Source organism: Narcine bancroftii, chromosome 14 (genome assembly GCF_036971445.1).
Source record: "Narcine bancroftii isolate sNarBan1 chromosome 14, sNarBan1.hap1, whole genome shotgun sequence".
NCBI classification, from domain to species: Eukaryota; Metazoa; Chordata; class Chondrichthyes; order Torpediniformes; family Narcinidae; genus Narcine; species Narcine bancroftii.
Genome location: NC_091482.1, coordinates 1,379,312 through 1,404,456, shown reverse-complemented (window position 1 = coordinate 1,404,456; position 25,145 = coordinate 1,379,312). Strand labels below are relative to the sequence as shown.

General features: G+C 53.1%; 2 protein-coding genes across 2 annotated transcripts in view; both read left to right on the top strand.

The window, feature by feature from the left end:
- tsr1 (TSR1 ribosome maturation factor) overlaps window positions 1-7,037 on the top strand; it is a 33,494-nt gene extending 26,457 nt beyond the window's left edge. The window contains 2 exon segments of the mRNA XM_069910303.1: window positions 6,032-6,106; window positions 6,808-7,037. Of these exon segments, the coding sequence (XP_069766404.1) occupies window positions 6,032-6,106; window positions 6,808-6,986 (254 nt within the window). The 3' untranslated portion in view covers window positions 6,987-7,037.
- A 392-nt stretch (window positions 7,038-7,429) lies between these two features.
- On the top strand, window positions 7,430-11,623 carry LOC138749769 (collagen alpha-1(I) chain-like). Its single transcript, XM_069911605.1, has 2 exons — window positions 7,430-7,635; window positions 9,370-11,623. Exons 1-2 carry the CDS (start codon window positions 7,430-7,432, stop codon window positions 11,621-11,623), a joined length of 2,460 nt encoding a protein of 819 aa, XP_069767706.1.
- The last annotated feature ends 13,522 nt before the right edge of the window (window positions 11,624-25,145 follow it).

Sequence of the window (25,145 nt, the reverse complement as noted above, 5' to 3'; positions counted from 1 at the left end):
AGCTTCGCCCCGCCCCGGGAGTGTTGAGGGAGCTTCATGTCCCTGCCCTGGTAGTGTTGAAGGAGCTCTGTGTCATCACCCTAGGAGTGTTGAGGGAGCTTCTCCCTGCCCTGGGAGTGTTGAGGGAGCTTCTCCCAGCCCCGGGAGTGTTGAGGGAGCTTCACCCCGTCCCGGGAGTGTTGAGGGAGCTTCGCCCCGCCCCGAGAGTGTTGAGGGAGCTTTGCCCCGCCCTGGCAGTGTGTGAGGGAGCTTTGCCCCGCCCTGGGAGTGTTGAGGGAGCTTCGCCCCACCCTGGGAGTGTTGAGAGAGCTTCGCACCACGCCGGGAGGGTTGAGGGAGCTTCGCCCCGCCCCGGGAGGGTTGAGGGAGCTTCGCCCCGCCCCGGGAGGGTTGAGGGAGCTTCGCCCCGCCCCGGGAGGGTTGAGGGAGCTTCGCCCCGCCCCGGGTGTGTGTGAGGGAGCTTCGCCCCGCCCCGGGAGTGTTGAGGGAGCTTCATGTCCCTGCCCTGGTAGTGTTGAAGGAGCTCTGTGTCATCACCCTAGGAGTGTTGAGGGAGCTTCTCCCTGCCCTGGGAGTGTTGAGGGAGCTTCTCCCAGCCCCGGGAGTGTTGAGGGAGCTTCACCCCGTCCCGGGAGTGTTGAGGGAGCTTCGCCCCGCCCCGAGAGTGTTGAGGGAGCTTCGCCCCGCCCCGAGAGTGTTGAGGGAGCTTCGCCCCGCCCCGGGAGTGTTGAGGGAGCTTCGCCCCGCCCCGGGAGTGTTGAGGGAGCTTCGCCCCGCCCCGGGAGTGTTGAGGGAGCTTCGCCCCGCCCCGGGAGTGTTGAGGGAGCTTCGCCCCGCCCCGGGAGTGTTGAGGGAGCTTCGCCCCGCCCCGGGAGTGTTGAGGGAGCTTCGCCCCGCCCCGGGAGTGTTGAGGGAGCTTCGCCCCGCCCCGGGAGTGTTGAGGGAGCTTCGCCCCGCCCCGGGAGTGTTGAGGGAGCTTCGCCCCGCCCCGGGAGTGTTGAGGGAGCTTCGCCCCGCCCCGGGAGTGTTGAGGGAGCTTCGCCCCGCCCCGGGAGTGTTGAGGGAGCTTCGCCCCGCCCCGGGAGTGTTGAGGGAGCTTCGCCCCGCCCCGGGAGTGTTGAGGGAGCTTCGCCCCGCCCCGGGAGTGTTGAGGGAGCTTCGCCCCGCCCCGGGAGTGTTGAGGGAGCTTCGCCCCGCCCCGGGAGTGTTGAGGGAGCTTCGCCCCGCCCCGGGAGTGTTGAGGGAGCTTCGCCCCGCCCCGGGAGTGTTGAGGGAGCTTCGCCCCGCCCCGGGAGTGTTGAGGGAGCTTCGCCCCGCCCCGGGAGTGTTGAGGGAGCTTCGCCCCGCCCCGGGAGTGTTGAGGGAGCTTCGCCCCGCCCCGGGAGTGTTGAGGGAGCTTCGCCCCGCCCCGAGAGTGTTGAGGGAGCTTCGCCCCGCCCCGGGAGTGTTGAGGGAGCTTCGCCCCGCCCCGGGAGTGTTGAGGGAGCTTCGCCCCGCCCCGGGAGTGTTGAGGGAGCTTCGCCCCGCCCCGGGAGTGTTGAGGGAGCTTCGCCCCGCCCCGGGAGTGTTGAGGGAGCTTCGCCCCGCCCCGGGAGTGTTGAGGGAGCTTCGCCCCGCCCCGGGAGTGTTGAGGGAGCTTCGCCCCGCCCCGGGAGTGTTGAGGGAGCTTCGCCCCGCCCCGGGAGTGTTGAGGGAGCTTCGCCCCGCCCCGGGAGTGTTGAGGGAGCTTCGCCCCGCCCCGAGAGTGTTGAGGGAGCTTCGCCCCGCCCCGGGAGTGTTGAGGGAGCTTCGCCCCGCCCCGGGAGTGTTGAGGGAGCTTCGCCCCGCCCCGGGAGTGTTGAGGGAGCTTCGCCCCGCCCCGGGAGTGTTGAGGGAGCTTCGCCCCGCCCCGGGAGTGTTGAGGGAGCTTCGCCCCGCCCCGGGAGTGTTGAGGGAGCTTCGCCCCGCCCCGGGAGTGTTGAGGGAGCTTCGCCCCGCCCCGGGAGTGTTGAGGGAGCTTCGCCCCGCCCCGGGAGTGTTGAGGGAGCTTCGCCCCGCCCCGGGAGGGTTGAGGGAGCTTCGCCCCGCCCCGGGAGTGTTGAGGGAGCTTCGCCCCGCCCCGGGAGTGTTGAGGGAGCTTCGCCCCGCCCCGGGAGTGTTGAGGGAGCTTCGCCCCGCCCCTGGAGTGTTGAGGGAGCTTCGCCCCGCCCCGGGAGTGTTGAGGGAGCTTCGCCCCGCCCCGGGAGTGTTGAGGGAGCTTCGCCCCGCCCCGGGAGTGTTGAGGGAGCTTCGCCCCGCCCCGGGAGTGTTGAGGGAGCTTCGCCCCGCCCCGGGAGTGTTGAGGGAGCTTCGCCCCGCCCCGAGAGTGTTGAGGGAGCTTCGCCCCGCCCCGGGAGTGTTGAGGGAGCTTCGCCCCGCCCCGGGAGTGTTGAGGGAGCTTCGCCCCGCCCCGGGAGTGTTGAGGGAGCTTCGCCCCGCCCCGGGAGTGTTGAGGGAGCTTCGCCCCGCCCCGGGAGTGTTGAGGGAGCTTCGCCCCGCCCCGGGAGTGTTGAGGGAGCTTCGCCCCGCCCCGGGAGTGTTGAGGGAGCTTCGCCCCGCCCCGGGAGTGTTGAGGGAGCTTCGCCCCGCCCCGGGAGTGTTGAGGGAGCTTCGCCCCGCCCCGGGAGTGTTGAGGGAGCTTCGCCCCGCCCCGGGAGTGTTGAGGGAGCTTCGCCCCGCCCCGGGAGGGTTGAGGGAGCTTCGCCCCGCCCCGGGAGGGTTGAGGGAGCTTCGCCCCGCCCCGGGAGGGTTGAGGGAGCTTCGCCCCGCCCCGGGAGGGTTGAGGGAGCTTCGCCCCGCCCCGGGAGGGTTGAGGGAGCTTCGCCCCGCCCCGGGAGGGTTGAGGGAGCTTCGCCCCGCCCCGGGAGGGTTGAGGGAGCTTCGCCCCGCCCCGGGAGGGTTGAGGGAGCTTCGCCCCGCCCCGGGAGGGTTGAGGGAGCTTCGCCCCGCCCCGGGAGGGTTGAGGGAGCTTCGCCCCGCCCCGGGAGGGTTGAGGGAGCTTCGCCCCGCCCCGGGAGTGTGTGAGGGAGCTTCGCCCCGCCCCGGGAGTGTGTGAGGGAGCTTCGCCCCGCCCCGGGAGTGTGTGAGGGAGCTTCGCCCCGCCCCGGGAGTGTGTGAGGGAGCTTCGCCCCGCCCCGGGAGTGTGTGAGGGAGCTTCGCCCCGCCCCGGGTGTGTGTGAGGGAGCTTCGCCCCGCCCCGGGTGTGTGTGAGGAAGCTGCGTGTCATCACCCTAGGAGTGTGAGGGCCAGTGTGAGGAAGCTTTAGTCTGTGCCTAACCAGCTCTGTTCCTGCCCTTTCCTCCTTCACACAGGGGGTTTATTGAGTGATTACAAGAAGTCAAAATAATACAATATTCCAGTGCAGGTTGTACCTCTGTTATCCAGCGCCTCCGTTTGAATCTGCCGTCATTAGTACAAACTCATTACAGACAGTGAGGGACTCGAACCCCGGTCGCAACGCCGCAGAATCAACCTTTACAGCGCCAGTGATAGGGATGTTAGTACAAGCTTGTTACATACAGGGCAGAACTCAACCCCAATGCTTGTTTCCTGGCACCGTGAAGGTGTTGCACTAACCACTACTCTAACCATGCCGCCCCACAGTATTGTTTCCAGTTTTAAGCTTTGTTCTACATTTGAAAAATTTACATGGGGGTTCCCTTAGGGGTCAATTTCTGTTTTCCAGCATTTTCTGTCATCCGACAATGGCCAGGTCACAGCGTGGCCGGATTAAAGAGGTACAACCTCTTTAAACACGGAGTTCAAATGATAACACGAGCATCAGCACTTAGAGCATGTTCGAGCCTCTGTACTCCCCACTAGTCCTTCATACCTCTCCATCGTTCCTGTGGACGCAGCTTGCTCCTTCTCTAAAGATACGCAAGGCCAAACCCTTGACTGCCTGCTGCCTCAACCCATGAACAGCCAACATTCCCTGCCCTGGGAGTGTGTGATGGGCTAGTGTGAGGGAATTTCACTGGGTCCAGATCATGTTTTACTTCCATATATAACCATATAACCACTTACAGCACAGAACAGGCCAGTTCGGCCCTACTAGTCCATGCTGTTACAAATTCCCACCCTCCTAGTCCCACTGACCAGCACCCGGTCCATACCCCTCCAGTCCTCTCCTATCCGTAACTATCCAGTCTTTCCTTAAATATAACCTTTCCCTGTTGCTCAAACCTTGAAATCCTGTCAACATTCTCGTGAACCTTCTCTGCACTCTCTCTATTTTGTTTATATCTTTCCTATAATTTGGTGACCAAAACTGTACACAGTATTCCAGATTTGGCCTCACCAATGCCTTGTACAATTTCATCATAACCTCCCTACTCTTGAACTCAATACTCCAATTTATGAAGGCCAACATTCCAAATGCCTTCTTCACCACACCATCTCCCTGAGTATCAGCCTTGAGGGTACTATTTACCACAACTCCTAAATCCCTTTGTTGCTCTGCACACCTCAATAGCCTACCATTTAATGCATATGACCTATTTAGATTTGCCTTTCCAAACTGTAACACCTCACATTTATCTGTATTAAATTCCATCAGCCATTTCTCAGCCCACACCTCCAGCCTTCCTAAATCATCTTTTAATCTACGGTAATCTTCCTCACTGTCCACAACACCACCAATCTTTGTGTCATCCGCAAACTTGCTTATCCAATTCACCACCCCTACTTCCAGATCGTTAATATGTATAACAAACAATAGTGGACCCAGGACCGATCCCTGAGGTACTCCACTAGTCACCGGCCTCCAATTGGACAAACAATTTTCTACCACTACTCTCTGACACCACCCATCCAACCATTGCTGAATCCATTTCACTACCTCCTCATTTATACCTAATGCCTCCACCCTTTTTCCTAACTTCCTGTGGGGAACTTTGTCAAAAGCTTTACTAAAGTCTAAATAGACAACATGAAGCTTTTCCTTCATCAACCTTTTTTGTAACCCCCTCGAAAAACTCAAATCAGGTTTGTCAAGCATGATCTACCCCTGACAAAACCATGCTGATTATTCCCTATCAATCCCTGTACCTCCAAATATTTGTAAATACCATCCCTCAGAACACTTTCCATCAACTTACCCACCACAGACGTCAGACTCAAGGGCCTATAATTTCCAGGTTTTCATTTGGACCCTTTCTGAATCAGCGGAACCACATGCGCCACCCTCCAATCCTTTGGCACTCACCCCGTGACCAGTGACATCCTAAATATCTCTGTTAATGGCCCCACTATCTGTCCACAAGCCTCCCTGAGTGTCCTTGGGAATATTTTGTCCGGTCCCGGAGATTTATCCACCTTTATCTTTTTCAACACAGCCATCACTACCTCCTCGGTTATTCTTATATGCTTCATTACCTCCCGACTATTTTTCTTTACCTCAACTGGTACAATATTTTTTTCCCTAGTGAATACCGAGGGAAAGAAATCATTCAAATTTTCCCCCATTTTTTCTGACTTCTCACTCAGCCTACCCTCACTATCTACAAGGGGTCCAATTTTATCCCTCACTAATCTTTTACTTTTAATGTACCAAAAGAAACCCTTTGGATTTATTTTTACTCTGTAACCAATTTTATCAAATATAATTTGTACAGAAATGCAAATCAGGCTTGGAGTTAACATTTGCCCTTCACCTCATAGCCCTGTCTCTGCCATGCCAGTCTTGTAGATTGTTCTTTTGAAAGGCTACTCGTTTATCTCTGGAGCTCAGAGGCAACAGTGAGCTGTCCCCCTCCATAGTTCCCACATTGCCCAAGTCCCAGGTTTACCACTCACACTACATGTTCCTGAGGAATCATTTGTAATTAGAAGGACAAATGTCTCCATGTAACTGTGATGGCCTGGCTCTGGGAGATGTGAAAAGGCAGTGTGGAGGCAACTTTACCTGAGCTTGTCCTGGGATTGTTTGACAGACATATTGACGGCAGAGGCAATAGTATGAAGTAACACTCCTGGGCCTGTGCTTCTGATACCAAGTTTGTTTTTCTTTAAGATGATGTGCTGTGGTTCAAGCCAGTGGAGCTTCGTACAAAGTGGGGTCGCAGAGGGCATATCAAAGAACCTTTAGGTAAGAACATTCTAAATTTAGACATATAGCACGGTAACAGGCCCTTTTGGCCCGCAAGCCCGTGCTACCTTATTACAGCCAATTAACCTAAGCCCCCCGGTACATTTCAAACAGTGGGAGGAAACTGGAACCCCCGGAGGAAACCCAGGCTGACTCAGGGAGAACATATAAACTCCTTACAGACAGGACGAGATTTGAACCCCAGTCCCGATCGCTGGTGCTGTAACAGCATTAGACTAACTGCCACCCACAAATACATGGACGTCCATGTAACTATCCAGATTCTAACCTGGGTTACTGGCACTGTAACCCACAGGGAGAACGTCTGCTAGCCAAGCCCCCCAGTTATTGCAGGGAGAGAAGCTGTTCCTGATGTTGAGACAGTGTTTGACCAGATGAGAGACATCAAGGGCTGCTGGAGGGAACAGCCAAGAAAACCCTCCAGTGGCTGAATCTATACAATTTGTTGCCACAGGCGTCTGTGGGGGCCAAGTCTTTGGGTAGATTTAAAGTGGGGGTTGATGTTCTTAATTAGTAAGGGTTTCAAAGGTTACGAGGAGAAGACAGGTTACTGGGTTGAGAGGACAAATCAACCATAATTTGAATGGGGAAACAGACTCGATGGGCCAATTGACCTGATTGTGTACTTCTATCCTGCGCTGCATTTTTTCTGTGCCTGACACAGCTTGTGTTGTCTGCAGGGACTCATGGACACATGAAGTGTCTGTTTGATGGTCAGCTCAAATCCCAGGACACCGTGCTGATGAACTTGTACAAGAGAGTGTTCCCACTGTGGGCGTATGATCCGCACGTTCCAGATCCGGTTCCATGGGAGAAGTCCGAAGATGGCGTTAACATGCAGGAGGTGATGATGGACTAGTGTGAGCAGCAGTGGTTTGCAGTTTTGTATTAAAATGTTCCAGTCTACCAATCTCTGAATGTTGATGCTGGCGAGCCAGCCTCGAATCAGTGAACCATTCTGTTTGAAGAGCTGGATTTTCTGCAGTGATTCACCAGCAGGGGGTGATTGCAGTACTCGGCCCTGCCACAGGGAGTCAGTGGTGTGCTGCTGTGCTGCCAGACACTGGGTTTGGACCAATGGCAACAAGCTGGTTGTGGAGACTGAGCACTGTTATATCCAGCTCCCTCTAGCTTCTCCTTGCCTTCAGTCGTTTTTCACCGAGTGGACTGCCTGTGAGTAGTGATTTCTGCCAGAGTTCAGCCTCTCACTGAGGTTTCCAGTCGGGGAGAGGCAACCCCAGTTCTGCAGCCCCACAGGCAGGTTTCACAATTCCCAGCTTGGAGAGTTGAGTAGTTGGAATGATGCCCAATCTCTCCCCCACTTCCGTCTGGGACAGGCTTCTCTCTGCCCACTGCCTGGATCAGACAGGGAAAGGCTTCAACCTCCCTGCACTGCCCAGGACCAGTGGGACAGGTAGAAGATGGCCAGTGCCCGCCCAGTGGGCGTTCTCTGGTGTGGTGGGAAGACTGGGATGCATATCCTGCCCTGACATGGACAGGCAGGATGAGTAGGTTGTCCCAAGCTACTGCTGCCAGGGTTCTGCTGCCCTGCCCCTCCCATCCTGGGCATCTCTGGCAGCTGGTGAAGTCCTTGCCCAGCTTCTAAATACCCCTGCTCTTCAGAACTCTTTATTTAAAATTGTTTAATTTAAAGCAAAAAGAAAAACACAACACTGAAATGTAGAGCAGCACAGTTGGTGCAGCTGTTACAGTGCTAAGAGACCCGGGTTCAAATCCTGCGCTGTCTGTGAGGAGTTTGCACATTCTCCCTATGTCTGTGTGGGCTTTCCCCAAGGGCTCTGGTTTCCTCCCACCCTTCAAAATGTTTGGAGGTTAATTGGGCAGCACGAACACCTGGGCTCGAAGGTCCTGTGTTGTTTTAAACGGCATTTTTGCCCATGGAGTCTGTACTGACCACAGGAACTTGCCCTCTAATCCTGCATTTATGTCAATCATTCTCTCCACATTTCCTATCAACTCTCCCACCACTCCTCCTCTACACTCTTGGGTAATTTATAGTCACCATTTAAACCAGCAACCTTCATGTATTTGGTACATGGGACGGGGCTGGAGCACCTAGGGGAAACCCACACGGACACAGGGAGAAAGAAGTCAGAGCCTGATCAGAGCACCTGTTTGGGGTGGGAGCCTGTCGGGTCTTGACTGTATGTTTCACACTCTGCTTCCATCAAAACCAGTGACTGTGGGTGGCTGGAACACTAGCAGAGCAGAGGATGCTGGGTCCACACTGCTGAAGGCAGGGTGGATGCTGCTCAGTCAGTAACAAGGCCAGTTTAGTTTGAATCTCGTGCTGTCTGTAAGGAGTTTGTACGTGCTCCCCGTGCCCGAATGGGTTTTCTCTGGGGCCTCCGGTTTCCTCTTTCTATTCAAAAATATACTAGGGTGTAAGTTCATGGGATGTAAGCTGGGTGGCACGGACTCATGGGCCGAATTGGCTGTTTGTCTACATTTAAAATAAATAGAAAGTTTAGTGTGACGAAGTGCTGGGGTTAGATGAGGATTGGAATGCATGTACCTGAGTTATAGGAAGTGGCCATTCAGCCCTTGGCTGGCTCCAGGGAGCATCACACTGTTAGCCCCAAGCATGCCCACCACATACCTGTCAACATGGAACTCTACAGCACAGTCCAGGCCCTTCAGCCCACAATGTGGTGCCAACCAATATATTCCCACCAAAAAAAACCCTCTCTACCCTATATTTTCCCTTCATCCATGTGTTGGATGAAGAGACTCTCAAATACTTGCTAATGTTCCAGCCTCCACCACCACCCCTAGCAAGGCATTCCATGTACTTGTAGCTCTGTGTTTAAACAAAAAATGCCCCTAATGTCTCGCCTAAACCTCCTTGCCTGGGAAACGGGTGCTGGCTGGCCATCCTATCTATGCCTTTCACAATCTTGTAGACCTCTGTTAATCCTCCTTTCTGCACCAAAGAGAAAAGTCCCAGCTCTCCTAAACTTGCCTCATAGAACACATTCTCCAATCCAGGTAACATCCTGATCAATCTCTACATACTCCCCACAGCTTCCACATCCTTCCTGTAAGGACGTGACCAGAACTGAACATGATACTCTGTGTGGTCTCATCAGACATTTAGAGAGGTGCAACATGACCTCTCGACTCCTGAACTCAATCCCCCGACAAATGAAGCCCAATGTCCCGCTGGGCTTCTTAACTACCCTATCGTCACCCCAAATCCTGCGCTTGGGCTAATTTACCAGCTGCTGCGTGGGAGGACCTGGATCAGACAGGGTGCCTCACCCACCCGCTCCTGAAGGCAGGGCTGCCCCTCCCACCCGCACCGGAGGGCAGGGCTGCCCCTCCCACCCGCTCCGGAGGGCAGGGCTGCCCCTCCCACCCGCTCCGGAGGGCAGGGCTGCCCCTCCCACCCGCTCCGGAGGGCAGGGCTGCCCCTCCCACCCGCTCCGGAGGGCAGGGCTGCCCCTCCCACCCGCTCCGGAGGGCAGGGCTGCCCCTCCCACCCGCTCCGGAGGGCAGGGCTGCCCCTCCCACCCGCTCCGGAGGGCAGGGCTGCCCCTCCCACCCGCTCCGGAGGGCAGGGCTGCCCCTCCCACCCGCTCCGGAGGGCAGGGCTGCCCCTCCCACCCGCTCCGGAGGGCAGGGCTGCCCCTCCCACCCGCTCCGGAGGGCAGGGCTGCCCCTTCCACCCGCTCCGGAGGGCAGGGCTGCCCCTCCCACCCGCTCCGGAGGGCAGGGCTGCCCCTCCCACCCGCTCCGGAGGGCAGGGCTGCCCCTCCCACCCGCTCCGGAGGGCAGGGCTGCCCCTCCCACCCGCTCCGGAGGGCAGGGCTGCCCCTCCCACCCGCTCCGGAGGGCAGGGCTGCCCCTCCCAGCCGCTCCGGAGGGCAGGGCTGCCCCTCCCAGCCGCTCCGGAGGGCAGGGCTGCCCCTCCCACCCGCTCCGGAGGGCAGGGCTGCCCCTCCCACCCGCTCCGGAGGGCAGGGCTGCCCCTCCCACCCGCTCCGGAGGGCAGGGCTGCCCCTCCCACCCGCTCCGGAGGGCAGGGCTGCCCCTCCCACCCGCTCCGGAGGGCAGGGCTGCCCCTCCCACCCGCTCCGGAGGGCAGGGCTGCCCCTCCCACCCGCTCCGGAGGGCAGGGCTGCCCCTCCCACCCGCTCCGGAGGGCAGGGCTGCCCCTCCCACCCGCTCCGGAGGGCAGGGCTGCCCCTCCCACCCGCTCCGGAGGGCAGGGCTGCCCCTCCCACCCGCTCCGGAGGGCAGGGCTGCCCCTCCCACCCGCTCCGGAGGGCAGGGCTGCCCCTCCCACCCGCTCCGGAGGGCAGGGCTGCCCCTCCCACCCGCTCCGGAGGGCAGGGCTGCCCCTCCCACCCGCTCCGGAGGGCAGGGCTGCCCCTCCCACCCGCTCCGGAGGGCAGGGCTGCCCCTCCCACCCGCTCCGGAGGGCAGGGCTGCCCCTCCCACCCGCTCCGGAGGGCAGGGCTGCCCCTCCCACCCGCTCCGGAGGGCAGGGCTGCCCCTCCCACCCGCTCCGGAGGGCAGGGCTGCCCCTCCCACCCGCTCCGGAGGGCAGGGCTGCCCCTCCCACCCGCTCCGGAGGGCAGGGCTGCCCCTCCCACCCGCTCCGGAGGGCAGGGCTGCCCCTCCCACCCGCTCCGGAGGGCAGGGCTGCCCCTCCCACCCGCTCCGGAGGGCAGGGCTGCCCCTCCCACCCGCTCCGGAGGGCAGGGCTGCCCCTCCCACCCGCTCCGGAGGGCAGGGCTGCCCCTCCCACCCGCTCCGGAGGGCAGGGCTGCCCCTCCCACCCGCTCCGGAGGGCAGGGCTGCCCCTCCCACCCGCTCCGGAGGGCAGGGCTGCCCCTCCCACCCGCTCCGGAGGGCAGGGCTGCCCCTCCCACCCGCTCCGGAGGGCAGGGCTGCCCCTCCCACCCGCTCCGGAGGGCAGGGCTGCCCCTCCCACCCGCTCCGGAGGGCAGGGCTGCCCCTCCCACCCGCTCCGGAGGGCAGGGCTGCCCCTCCCACCCGCTCCGGAGGGCAGGGCTGCCCCTCCCACCCGCTCCGGAGGGCAGGGCTGCCCCTCCCACCCGCTCCGGAGGGCAGGGCTGCCCCTCCCACCCGCTCCGGAGGGCAGGGCTGCCCCTCCCACCCGCTCCGGAGGGCAGGGCTGCCCCTCCCACCCGCTCCGGAGGGCAGGGCTGCCCCTCCCACCCGCTCCGGAGGGCAGGGCTGCCCCTCCCACCCGCTCCGGAGGGCAGGGCTGCCCCTCCCACCCGCTCCGGAGGGCAGGGCTGCCCCTCCCACCCGCTCCGGAGGGCAGGGCTGCCCCTCCCACCCGCTCCGGAGGGCAGGGCTGCCCCTCCCACCCGCTCCAGAGGGCAGGGCTGCCCCTCCCACCCGCTCCGGAGGGCAGGGCTGCCCCTCCCACCCGCTCCGGAGGGCAGGGCTGCGCTGACTGCAAGCTCCGAGTTCAGCACAGCCCTACAGACTCCCACGTGACACGTTCATGGGATTGAGTTTCCACATCTTCTGTAGCTGAGGTAAAGCTGTTTCCAGGGCTGGTGGCTGGCAACAGTCTTTCATTTGGAAACACCCTGACGTAAACAATTAAACTCTGCCTGACCTGCCCGAGGCTCTGCCTGATGCCAAATAAACTGCCTGGCCTCGATCACCTTTCTCGCAGTCAGCAAAGGGAGGAAAGTATGCAAGTAATCAGGAATTATTTTGGGAGCCAGTGTTTCCAGCGCGGGTGCCAGCTGACACCAATTCAAACACCGGCCCTCACTTAAATTGAGTAACTAAAGAAGCAAAAAGTCACGGATCAAACAGGGGAAGGGGATGGAAAGACAGATGAGAGGGAATGAGCTGGAAGGAAAACTGCAGATGTTGGAACTTGAAAAGAACAAATTGCTGGAAAGGGTCAGAGCTAGGGCAGGGACAGAGCTGAGCTGGGGCAGGGACAGAGCTGAGCTGGGGCAGGGACAGAGCTGAGCTGGGGCAGGGACAGAGCTGAGCTGGGGCAGGGACAGAGCTGAGCTGGGGCAGGGACAGAGCTGAGCTGGGGCAGGGACAGAGCTGAGCTGGGGCAGGGACAGAGCTGAGCTGGGGCAGGGACAGAGCTGAGCTGGGGCAGGGACAGAGCTGAGCTGGGGCAGGGACAGAGCTGAGCTGGGGCAGGGACAGAGCTGAGCTGGGGCAGGGACAGAGCTGAGCTGGGGCAGGGACAGAGCTGAGCTGGGGCAGGGACAGAGCTGAGCTGGGGCAGGGACAGAGCTGAGCTGGGGCAGGGACAGAGCTGAGCTGGGGCAGGGACAGAGCTGAGCTGGGGCAGGGACAGAGCTGAGCTGGGGCAGGGACAGAGCTGAGCTGGGGCAGGGACAGAGCTGAGCTGGGGCAGGGACAGAGCTGAGCTGGGGCAGGGACAGAGCTGAGCTGGGGCAGGGACAGAGCTGAGCTGGGGCAGGGACAGAGCTGAGCTGGGGCAGGGACAGAGCTGAGCTGGGGCAGGGACAGAGCTGAGCTGGGGCAGGGACAGAGCTGAGCTGGGGCAGGGACAGAGCTGAGCTGGGGCAGGGACAGAGCTGAGCTGGGGCAGGGACAGAGCTGAGCTGGGGCAGGGACAGAGCTGAGCTGGGGCAGGGACAGAGCTGAGCTGGGGCAGGGACAGAGCTGAGCTGGGGCAGGGACAGAGCTGAGCTGGGGCAGGGACAGAGCTGAGCTGGGGCAGGGACAGAGCTGAGCTGGGGCAGGGACAGAGCTGAGCTGGGGCAGGGACAGAGCTGAGCTGGGGCAGAGGGAAAGGAAAACATTCAACCAGCAGCCTGGTGTTGGTCTCCTCAGAGGGTCCGTGATACCACTTCCCCCACACACTGACCATGTGTGTTGGCAATCCACCAACTGGTTTACTGTGGCAATTTTTCATAATTCCTTATAAGGCCATTCAGCCAATTGAATCTATGTTAGTCCCCTCAGCTTTTCATTCTTTTCCTTATTTCCCGGCTGTCTTTCCTCATCTGCCCTGGATCTCCTACCAGTGTTACCACACGCAGTCCTGAGGGTTGCTGCAGTCAGTGAGTGAAGGATGGAGATCATTTTTAAAATTTAGACATACATCACAGGAACAGGCCCCACGAGCCTGTGACGCCCAATTAAGCTACAGACACGGGAGAGACAGACAGCACAGAATTCAGAATTCGAACGTGGGCTGCTGGCGCTGTAACAGTGCTACCTCACCGTTCACCAAGTTTTGAGGGAGTATCACGGCCTTTGCAGTTACTGCTGGATAAGCTGCAGGGAGGGGGGGTGTCTGCATGCTCCGAGATCAGCACTGTCTCGAAGGGTCCTGTCCTGAAACATTGGCTGTTCATCTCTCTTCACAGATGCTGTCTGACTCATTGAGTCCCTTCAGTTTCTCATTGTTCACCCTTCCCACTGACATTCAGGCTAATGTACAGCAGCCTACTAATGAATCAGCTCACATGTGATGTGGAAGGAACCCACATGGTTTCTCAAAGAATGTGCAAACTCCACGCAGATAGCGCTGGAAGTCAGGATCAAGCCTGGGATCAAACTGGAGCTGGGAGGCAGTGGACACTCCACAGGGTGTTATTGTCCAGACACTATCAGACATGCTGGTTATTTCCAGCATCTTCCCTTTCCTTCAAATACCAGAGTTACCTTTTTAAATATTGTTCCCACTTCCCCTCAAGGCAAACCGTTCACACCTCTTGAACAATTCCCCTTGCACTCTAATTTTGTGTAATAATCTTTTGTTTGGCAATTTATTGAGAGTGTTTTGAAAGTCCAAGTACATTACATCTACTGGTTCCCCAGATCTACCATAGTTACATCCTCAGTTTTTCAACAGATTTCTATACATATATATATTGCAAAATTTTCTTGGGATAAAAAAAAATCAAAAAACTGAGTTACCATGAGCTTTTATTTATTTACAGCTTAATAGGGGGCCACTGTGAATGTTAACTCTGACCAGCTCTGTAGGTCCTGTTCCCCCCACATTACAGCAGCAGAGCCCCACATGTTTGGGAGGCATCCGGGGAACGTACAAACACTACACTAACAGTGCCGGAGGTCAGGATTGAACTCTGGATAACAGGGTAGCAGTACAACCTGCTGCCACTTCTACTTAATAAAAACAACTGCAGAGGACAAGGATATGGTGATAAAGAACAAAGTTTTTTTAAAGCTTTGTTGAAAATTTAAGAACTAGTTTGGAACCAAGGTTCAAGAAGGGCAGGACAATGAATGGTAAGGCCCCAGGGAGTGCTGTAGAACAGAGACTGGGAGATACAGATACACGGTTCCATGAAGGTGGACGCAGATGGACAGGGTTTTGAAGCTGTATGGCACACTAGCCTTCATTGGTCAGGCACTGAGGGCAAGAGAAGGGATTTTACAACTCTACCGAATTGTGGGTGAGTCCATATTTGGAACAGACAAATGCTGAAGGAACTCAGCTGGTCTCAGCGTTCATGGGAGGTAACAATATATTACTGATGTTTTGGGCCTGAGTTAGGAGCTATGAGTTACTCATACCTATGAACTCTTTTTTTTACTACAGCGTCTGCAGACTTTTGTGTTTCACTCAAGACCACACTTGGAGTATTGTGCACACCAACTGTAGGGAAGGTACGATTAAGCCGGAGAGGGTGGGGGAAAAGATTTGTGAGCATATTGCCAGGACTGGGGACTTGAATTATGAGGAGAGTCTGGAACTTATCTCCATTTATAAAATCGCGAGGGCCATTGAGAAGGTGAATGTTGCAGCCTTTTTCCCCCAGAGTAGGAGAATCTAAAAGTGGAGCACGCAGTGAGAGGTGAGGGGAAAGATTTAAAAGAGCTCCTTCCCACAGAGCAGTGAGTGTATGGGACAAGCTGCCAGAGGAAATGGTGGAGGCAAGGACAATTGTGACATTCAAAAGACATTTAGAAAGGTTTGGAGGGAAAAGGGACAGAGAGAGTCGACGTGGATAGGCTTTTTCAATTAAGAGTGGGGGATATTCAAACCAGAGGCCATGGTTTGAGATTGCAGGGGGAAAATTATAAGGGGAACATGAGGGGAAATTGCTTCACGCAAAGGGTGGTTGGGATGTGGAATAAGCTTCCGGCAGAGGTGATGAAGCAAGGACGTTATTTATATTTCAGGAAAGGCTGGATAATTACATGGAGGGGAGTGGATTGGAGGGGTGTGGACCAGGTGCTGGTCAGTGGGACTAGGAGGGTGGGGATTTGTTCCGGCATGGACTAGTAGGGCCAAACTGGCCTGTTCTCTGCTGTATATGGTTATAAACACAGGCAAATGAGAACTGCCTGGTTCATGTGGACAAGAGGGCCACAACCACGTGGCCTGTTTCTTACTGTAGCCACTTTCTCACTGCTAACTCTCCTTGGGAATGGGAAAATATGCAGGATGAGCTGACTCTGGGAGCCTTTTACACTGCACCATTATTTGCAGGTAATTCTGCAACTCGGGAGTTTAAGGGAGAGGTCCCGCCTCCAGCAATGACAATGAGAGACTGGGTTGTGCTTTCACACTGCCAGAAGGTGAGTTAACTCGACTGGGCCCTGGCACTTGTTCCTTCCATGTATCAGAGCCCGGTTGAAATCTGCTTGGCCTGCTGGTTACGTCATTTCACACTGAGCGATTTGACCCGTGAGATTGGCCAGTTACCTTGGATGTAATCAACAGTGTACAATGACTAACCATGCTGGAGGTAACCCAGGGTCCCTGCCCCAATGTTGTAGACAAAGAGTTCTCCTTTTACTCCTGGCTCTGAATATGGGAAGTATTCTGTTGGATCTCCCCGTGACCCAGGACTCGTCCTACACCTGAGACTTGTCCAGTACCTGGTCTGCTCACTCAGACTATGTCTGCCCTGGTTAATTCTCCAGAGCCCCACATTAGGAACATATGACAGCCAGAAGATTTTCTTGGGAGGAACAGGACTTGTTGCAAATGGAAAGGTTTGATTTGTTTCCAAAAGTCAGCAATCTATTCCCAAGTGTTGGATTGCTTGAAGCAGAGGTTTCTGCTAAAAGCATTTGCTTGGACTCATTCTATGGACTGGCATACGTTTACTAGCATTGAAAAGAAGTGTGATTTGATTTCTGTGACAAGTCTAACAAAGCCAGATGCCTCCTGTTGGCTACAAGCCATCACAATTGTGAACTGCACTCCAGGGATGTCAGATCCATTGTTTTAATTTGGTTTGTCAGTTGGAGGTTAGATGTTTAAGATACTGTGACTTCAGGGGAGTTCTCCCAGTGTCCCAGCCAACAGCTATCCTTCAACTAACACTGTCGGAATGAAAACTAACAAGTTGTCCATCTTCTCACTGGTACTGGGATTATGGGTGAGGGTTGAGCCTGCAGCAGAGGCAGTCAGTTAACATTGCATCTTATGGTTCAGGCACTGAATAGCATTACAGTGATCTAGTACCACAGTGGAAGAACTGAAGCTTAGCAACAAAGTTTAACACCTTTTTTCTCAGAAAACTTCAGCAACTGGGACTGTACTCACTGGAATTTAGAAGAATGAGAGGGGATGTTACAGAAATATAAAATTGTATAAGATAAGGTAGGTAAGTTTCCATTGGTGGAGGGACTAGAACTAGGGGACATTCAGGGGAGTAGATTTAGGATGAGGAGGAACGGCTTTTCCCAGAGGGAGGTGAATCTGTGGAATTCGCTGCCCGTTGAAGCAGTGGAGGTGACCTCAGTAAATATATTTAAGACCAGGTTGGATAGAATTTTACATTGTCGGGGAATTAAGGGATTATGGGGAAATGGCAGGTGGGTGGAGATGAGCCCATCATCGGATTAGCCATGATCACATTGAATGGCAGAGTAGGCTCGATTGGTTGGACGTGTTCTTAAAATGCCAGTATAATGTGCACTTCCCAGGTACAGTTCGAGTGGAGACAGTGAAGAGGAGTGATTAGGCTCTGTGAATTGGACCGTTGATTCACAGCACCTTCCTGTCATTCGCTGTTGGAGTGGTTGTCTCCTGGGGTTGGTGGGCTGAATCACCAGAGCTAAAGGCATCTAGTGGTAACCAGTTAGCAGGGAGGAGATTCAGGTGTTAACAGCTTGCCCCACTCTTGGTGTGGTCTGTGATAGTCATATTTTGCCATCAGCCGAACACAGGGGTCAATAAATGCATTTCTAAATGACCAAACTTCAGGGCATGCAACACTCTCAGTGAATGGCAGGGCCCAGGAGAGTGCTGTAGAGCAGAGACCTCAGGGTACAGGTAGGTAGTTACTTGAAAGTGGCATCCCAGGTGGATAAGATGGTATAGAAGGTGTTTGGCACACTGGCTTTCGTTGAATGGGGTATTGTCTGCAAACATTATGACAAGTATATTTTCCCATTCCCAAGGAGGGTTGGCAGTGAGAAAGTGGCTACAGTAAGAAACAGGCCACGTGGTTGTCCACGTGAACCAGACAATTCTCATTTGCCTATGTTTGACAGATATCCTTCCAAACCTTTCTAAATGTCTTTTGAATGTTACAATTGTCCTTGCCTCCACCATTTCCTCTGGCAACTTGTTCCATACACTCACTGCTCTGTGGGAAGGAGCCCTTCAGATCTCTTTTAAATCTTTCCCCTCATCTCTCACTTCATATCTGCGTGCTCTACTTTTAGATTATGTTAAAACAATAAAAATGTTATGACCTCTTGACTGAGCCATACAAGGCATTGTTGAGATCGCACAAAATACTGTGCCCAGAAGGAGATCAATAGATGGAAGAGGTGATTCACCAGGATGTTGCCAGCAGTTGAGTTCAAAAGACACTGAGATATAGCAGCAGAAGGCTATTCAGCCCATTGAGTCCGCTCCACCATTCCATCATGAGCTGATCCATTCTCCCACTCCCCTGCCTCTTCCCCCATAACCTTTGATACCCTGACTATTCAGATGCCTTAAATAAACCCAACTTCCTGGCCTCCACAGCCACACATGACTCATTGGCTAAAGAAATTCCTCTGTGTCTGTTTTAAGTGGATGCCTTTAAATCCTGAAGTTGAGCCCTCTAGCCCTAGACTCCCCCTGTCCAGGCTTCAACATTCAAAATGCTTCTGTGAGCCCCAACCTCCCTCATTCTTCTGAACTCCAAGGAGTCCAGTCCAAGAGCCATCAAATGTTCCTCATATGCTAATTCCTTCATTCCAGGAATCATTCTCGTAAATCAGGGGTGGCCAACTTTTTAATTTTAACATACAGCACAGTAACAGGCCATTTCGGCCCACGAGTCTGTGCTGCCCAATTAACCTACACCCCTGGTGTTTACTTGTGGGCCAAAATGGCCAGTTACTGTGCTGTAAACCTAAATTAAAAATTAAAAGGTTGGCCACCCCTGTTAAAAAAAAAACAAAAAAACAAAAAAAAAAAAAAAAAAACTCTGAACCTTCTGAAACACCTGCATATCCTTTCTGAAATAAGGAGCCCAAAGCTGTAGCCCATATTCTAGTTCCTTGTAAAGCCTCAATGTCACATCCCTAACAGATATGCTGAGTCTATTCTGAGTGTAGCAGGCTGCAGAGAGACCTCGGTTCATAGAATCATGAGGGGCCGTGAATAAAATGAGCTCTCACTGTCTTTTTCTAGAGTAGGTGATTCTAGAACGAGAGGATAGATACCGGAGGACATGAGGGGAGACCTTTTCCACTTGGAGGTGGTCCATACCTGGAGCGAGCTGTCAAGGGAAGGAAACTAGAACCGGGCACATGACATTTGTATAGAATAATGGATAAGAAAGGTTCAGTAGCATATGGGCCAAGTGCAGGGGAATGAGACCAACTGGTCAGTAAGGATAGGTTGGGCTAAAGGGCCTTCCTCTGCTGTGTACCAGATATGTCAGTGTATAGGGCGACAAGGCATTTAAGACCCCAGAATTTCCACTTAAAATGTCAGTTTTGAGCTTTACTTGCTGTATAAGGCTCCCCCAAGATTGACACCTACTGCTGAGAGCTTCTGGCCCCAATAGTCCTTTATTAACCATCCCACTGATCAGTGGAGTGATGCTCTGAAGCACACTACAAAGGAACACGGTCTTGGTTATTTAGCTAATTTGTTTCAAGAAATGGCAAAATACTGTCAGTTACCGCATCAAATGTTGCCTGCTGGTGTAACATAAACACTAGTGACGGCACTTGCAAATGGCAACTGCCAGCTTCGTTTCCCATTGTGTTCTTTTAAGGGATGTTAGACAGGTTAATAATACATTTTTATTGTTTTAACATAATAGAACTATTGTATATACTTGTGTAATAGTTGAGTTTTGGTGACCAATATTTTGGTTGGGGGTTGACTTTTACAGGCAAATTACTTTTGACTGCAGGTAGTACCTGTGTTCAAGGTGCTAGGAGCTTGGATGGCCAGGACTAGGAGGCAGATCCACATTCGGGGCATCAAGAGCTCGGATGGGTGGGCGACAAGTGTGAGGATCTGCTGTCGGCGGGGGTGGGTTTGGAGCTCCAATGAGTGGGTGGCCAAGGCAAAGGTTTGCGGTTGGGGCATCAGGAGCTCCGTGGGAAGGTGGCGGGGGCGAGGGTCCGCAGTCAGCACTGGGAGCTCGGGTGGGCGGCTGAAACAAGGGTTTGTGGCCGGGGCGTTGGGAGTTCGGATGGGCGGGCAGTCGGGGTGTCGGCAGTTGGATGGGTGGGTGGTCGGGGCGTCGTCGGTAGTTTGGATGGGTGGGCGGTCTAGAGCATCCTGCAGTTCGGGTGGGTGGAGCCAAAAAAGGTGGGGGTGTTGACTTTTACATGGGATCAATTACTACATGAGTGTTTACGAACTAATCCAGCTTTACAGACGTAGGTTTCAGAAGAAAGATATTTAGTGGCAGGACCATAGAGTGTCTCATGTGTCCATCACCTTAGGGAACACTAAACCACAGGATATTAGGGTTTGGATTTCATAGTTTGCATATACGATGACCCCTGGTTTTAGGGTGACATTTTTAAGGTTCAAATTCTGACTTATACACCAAAATATACGGTTACTATGACGGGGACAAGCACCGCAAAAGCTGGCAACCCAGTCAGAATTCACAGGGACAAACTCACCTACCGCCTTCCCGCTGTGGGCTTTAACAATGGCTTCAGCTTCGACCTGGAGCTGTGTTCTAATATTGTGATCCAACCACAGCCCAGGCTTGTATCTCCTTTGCTGCCCGGGTTGCTGGAACAGGGAGACCCAGTGCTGGCTGGGTCGTGGAACCATGCAGGCAGGGCTTCTGCCACATCAGCTGATTAGTCTCAGCAGAGCCATTCCGATTAGAGTGCTTTGCCAGAGATCTGCCATTCAATCCAAATGATTTTAAAAGGCCACAAGTGAATTAAAGTCTGAAAGACAACACTGCGATTTCAGACATCCGTGCAGAAACAAGTGGAGTGAAATACGAAAGTCTGCAGATGCTGTAATTGTAATAAAAACAGAAGTCCTAGTGGAACTCAGCAGATCTCGCAGCGTCTGAGGAGGTAAAGATAAAGCCTGTCTGTATTTTATTCATACTTTTGAAGGGCTCAGGCCCGAAACATTGATTATATATCTTTACCTCCTAGACCTACTGAGTTCCGAAATGTTGATTATATATCTTTACTTCCCAGACCTACTGAGTTCCTCAAGCATTTCTGTGTTTTTTTGAGAAACAAGTGCCGAATTCTCCCAATTATCCAACTCTACCTCTACTTTCCAGTCTGATCTCTACACAGGATTCTCTTCATCTTTGTGGCTGCCACACAAATGTGACCACCAGCTTTTTCCTGAGGGCAAGAATCTGATATACAGTGGTTTCTGAGTGTCCTTGAAACATAAGCCCCCTTGTAACCTGACCCACTGAAACATTGGCCTTAAATTCAGAAGAATTGACCATGCACCACTGTACCTGCAGACAACAAATTGGGGGAAGCTTCAGATCCTACCTGGACACTGGAAATGTGGCAATGCAGCTCGTCCAGTGCAGATGTTTCCATTTCTCTACACTGATCCTGACCCCATGCCTGCCTATTCAGCTATTGGGAAGGGCCTCTCTGCTTGTTGTCAAATGGAGTGTCAGAGAATTAGTGAAAATTCCAAGAGCTCTCCCACATGAGGACAGGATTGAAAAAGCCCAAGAGCAGCAGGGATAAAAGATGGTGAGTAGTGAGAGAGAATCCCACAGAACTCCCTTTGGAGAGCAACGGAGAAATCCTTCCAAGAGATTTCAGAGTTTTGCAGGAGAGAGGAGTGAAACACAGAAGTCTGCAGACCCTGTGATTGAAATAAAAATTACATTTTATAATATAAAAATTAAACATTTTCATTCAATCATGGGGTCTGCAGACTTTAGAGTTAATCCTGTCCTCGAGTCAAACACAAATGTGTTGATTGTGTTCCAACTCTCAGCTAGCAATTCTCTTTTTTCCTTCTCTCTCAGCACCAACCCAGAAACATCTGAACTGCTGGGGTGACATCACCTGCCATAAACAAACTGGCATCTAAAATCATTGGGCTGAGACCCCCAGCTCTGAATCTCTCTGCTCTACCTCCAGTTTTCTAAGATGCTTCCCGGCGCCCACCAGTTTGACATCTCATTGGTGAGATCTACCGAGTTTCCACTCAGGATCCATTCACTCTTTCACACATCCCAGTAATTGGAGATTGTGATTACACACCCTGGCCATTTCAACATGTAAATTGTTCTATAAACATTGAGAATGAAAACTGCCTCAGAAAGATGTCATCAGTGAACATACACTGTCACTGTCCATCACAGACCCTCACCAAAGCAGCGGATGCACACTGCCCTTCACAAAGGTGGAACTGCCTCAGTGATGTCTGGACGGCAAGTGACGAATGCAACAGAAGTAAAAAAATATTTAATTTTGGCAGTTCGTAAGCAAGCGCGAAACAGAAGGAGATCAGCACTGACAAAATTAGATGTTTTAATATCCTGAGAATGAATTAAATTTAACTGAAGTCTTAACAATTCATATCAAATAGTTACAGTATAACAAATGCCTTCTGAGAAAAGTTGTTGGGGTGAGGTGCAGGGAGGATTGGGATGACAGGTTCAGTCGGGGAGAGATCGACCAGGATGGTTGGATGCTCTCTGGACTTTAGAAGAATGTGAGGAGATTTCTCATTGAAGCTTTTAAGATTTTAGGAGAGATGGTGAGATGGGCATTTGCTCAACTGCAGGGTCTGGAGCAGAGGGGAGGGGGAAAGCAGTCATTTAGGAGATGGACATGATATTCTTCATTAGATGTAGTCTCATCGAGCACCATGCAGCCACGTGGGTCAGCTCTGTTACTCAGAATGACCAAGGCTGATCTTCTTCCTCTGCTTCAACCTCATGTTCTTTTCTTCACTCAGTACTGAGATGCCTCTTAAACATACAATCCTATTTGGTGGAACATTCCAGAGATTCACTGATCCCTGAGTCTATCAGTCCTTTACAGCCAATCTCTTATTTTGATGTAATGACAGCCCAACTCTTTGACTGCCCTGTCAAGTCCTGTAGGGGTTTGTACTTTTCAATGAGGTATCCTCAATTCTCCTGAGGTCCAAACAGCAATGACCCAATCTGCTTAACCTTTCCTCATGCAATCACCATCCTGTGAATCAATCTCATGAAGCACTTCCTCATTCTCCTCAATCTGTCCTTGGGTATGGACTTCAGACTTGTAAACAGTATTGCAGATGTCCTTTCATCAAGGCCATATGTGGCGTGTACAAACAACTCTTCTGGAATTTGACAATAAAGGGCAACATACTTTTTATTTCCTAATCACTTGCTGCATAACATGTTAACTTTCACCAACACCATTCAACCTCTTGCTGTTTAGTTGATTAACCTGGATGACTTAACACCTTCCTATGTTCTCATCTCTTCATTCAACCTGTCCAGATTTCCCTGAACTCTTCTGAATTCTCCCACAACCCACATTGCCTCCCTCACTTGTTTCTTCAACAGATTTGGAGATGTTCCATTTGATTCCCTCATCTGCACCTTTTGTTCGGGCGCCTGGTGACATTTTTCCATCCCTTCATGAAGGGCTCAAGCCTGAAATGTTGATTCTGTATCTTCTGACAGCGTTTGACCTGCTGAGTTTCTCCAGCATTGTGTTTTTACTCCAACTATGATGTCTGGAGATTTTTGTGTTTTACTTCCTCATGAGCAGTACGGTTGGCAAAGCGGTTAACGCAACGCTGTTTACAACGCCAGTGATTGGGACTGGGGTTCGAATCCCCCGCTGTCATTCTCCTTGTGTCTTCCTGGGTTTTCCTGAGGTCTCCAATTTCCTTTCAAAAACGGTGTGAGTGGGGGTTGTAAGTTAATTGGGTGTAATTGGGCAGCACGGACTTGTGGGCCAAAATGGTCTGTATCCCAATTATATTTATGAAGATCCCTACAACATCTCCCTCATTAACCTTGACCAGCGACCAAACAAGGAACTGTTCATCGCTACTCTTTTCTGTTAGTTAACCAATTCTTCATCCATGTGACAACATCATCCTCACTGATGCAGACTCTGATTCAATTGAATCATCTTTTTGAAGTCCAAATACAATGTATGAACTGACTAATCCTGATCTATTCTGTTAGCTACAACCTCAATAAACTCTTAAAATATTTGCCAGACAAATCTTTTGGTACTCTTTCCAATGCAATGACCATTTTCCAAGTTTTCTGAATCGCAGATTCCTGCTTTAGTATGGTCTACCTTGGGGAAACGACTGGAAAACTTCCACTCAGTCCACAAGGCTTCCAAAACACCTTAATTTAATTCTCTACCACCACCCCTCTCCATCTTCCTCCATCACATCTTCAATGCACCTCAGCCATCTGACTCAGGACTTGACAGTGAAGGCTTTCTTGTCCAATATAGCACATTTTCATTTTCGTCTACTTCCCCAACCTCCTCTCCTTCACCCTGGTCGTGGTCGCATACTTACCTTCATCGGGAGGAGAATGAGAGTGTGAGGATCACCCGTGTGGCAGTGAGCCAATGAGAAGGTCAGAGAAGATTAGCTGGGTGATGTTTGGGGAGTTGAATCTTGTGTCTAGTGATTAATAAACGAAAGTCCACTTCATGGTGGCTGAAAGAAAGAAGTGAGTGTATTCCTTATTTGTTTGTTAGCTGTGGTGAATCAGCGCCGTTACTCTCTCAACATTCAAAATTCAATTTATTGTCATATGGTAAAGACAGTGCAATATTACATGGAATGTATTTTTGCCTACCATATGACAGACAGATGGTATGTTAGAGAAAGAGAAGCAAAAGGCAGTCCCCTCAGAGACACCAAGTGTCCGTGGATTTGCCTCCAGCCCTCCCGCAGCATCTGCAGCCACACAGACTCAGCCCAAAACATCAGCAACCTGAACTCCAGATGTGAACCTCTGACATGATCAGGAACCCTTCAGCACCCTCCAACAACTCAGTTCCAATACCTGGTACCCCTTCAGCCAGTTTCTGAGCCAGTGATCAGCAGTCACAGTCCAGTGTGACCCCCACTACTGCAGGTGATTCACTTTCTCTGGAGCTCCATTTGTAGCATTTTCGTGGTTATAGTTTTAGATGAGTTACACTGTACATGGTTTATTATCCTCTCTGGCCGTGCATTTCAGATGACTTGCTGGGGACAACATCTCTGTAATAACTCCCTAATCCTTGCCAACCCCCACACACCCACATTCTGTCCCAAACCAGCACGGCCTGGTCACCAAGAGATAGAGCTTGGAAACAGCCCCCGAGTTCACCTTTCCATGCTGACCACTGAACTACCCATTGACGCATCCTACATGAATCGCATCTCTTTACTCTTCTTTTAGCATCAGAGTTTGGTCCAGAGTCTCTGACAAGTGTCAAAATCTAAAGGTGGGATTTCAAGTCAAGTTTAGTGTCATCTGATTCTACAGGTAAAACCCAACGAAACAGTGTTCTCTGGTCCTCTGCAAAACTCGCAGACACACACCCAGACAAGTGTTCAGCTCGACACAGAAATATTGTT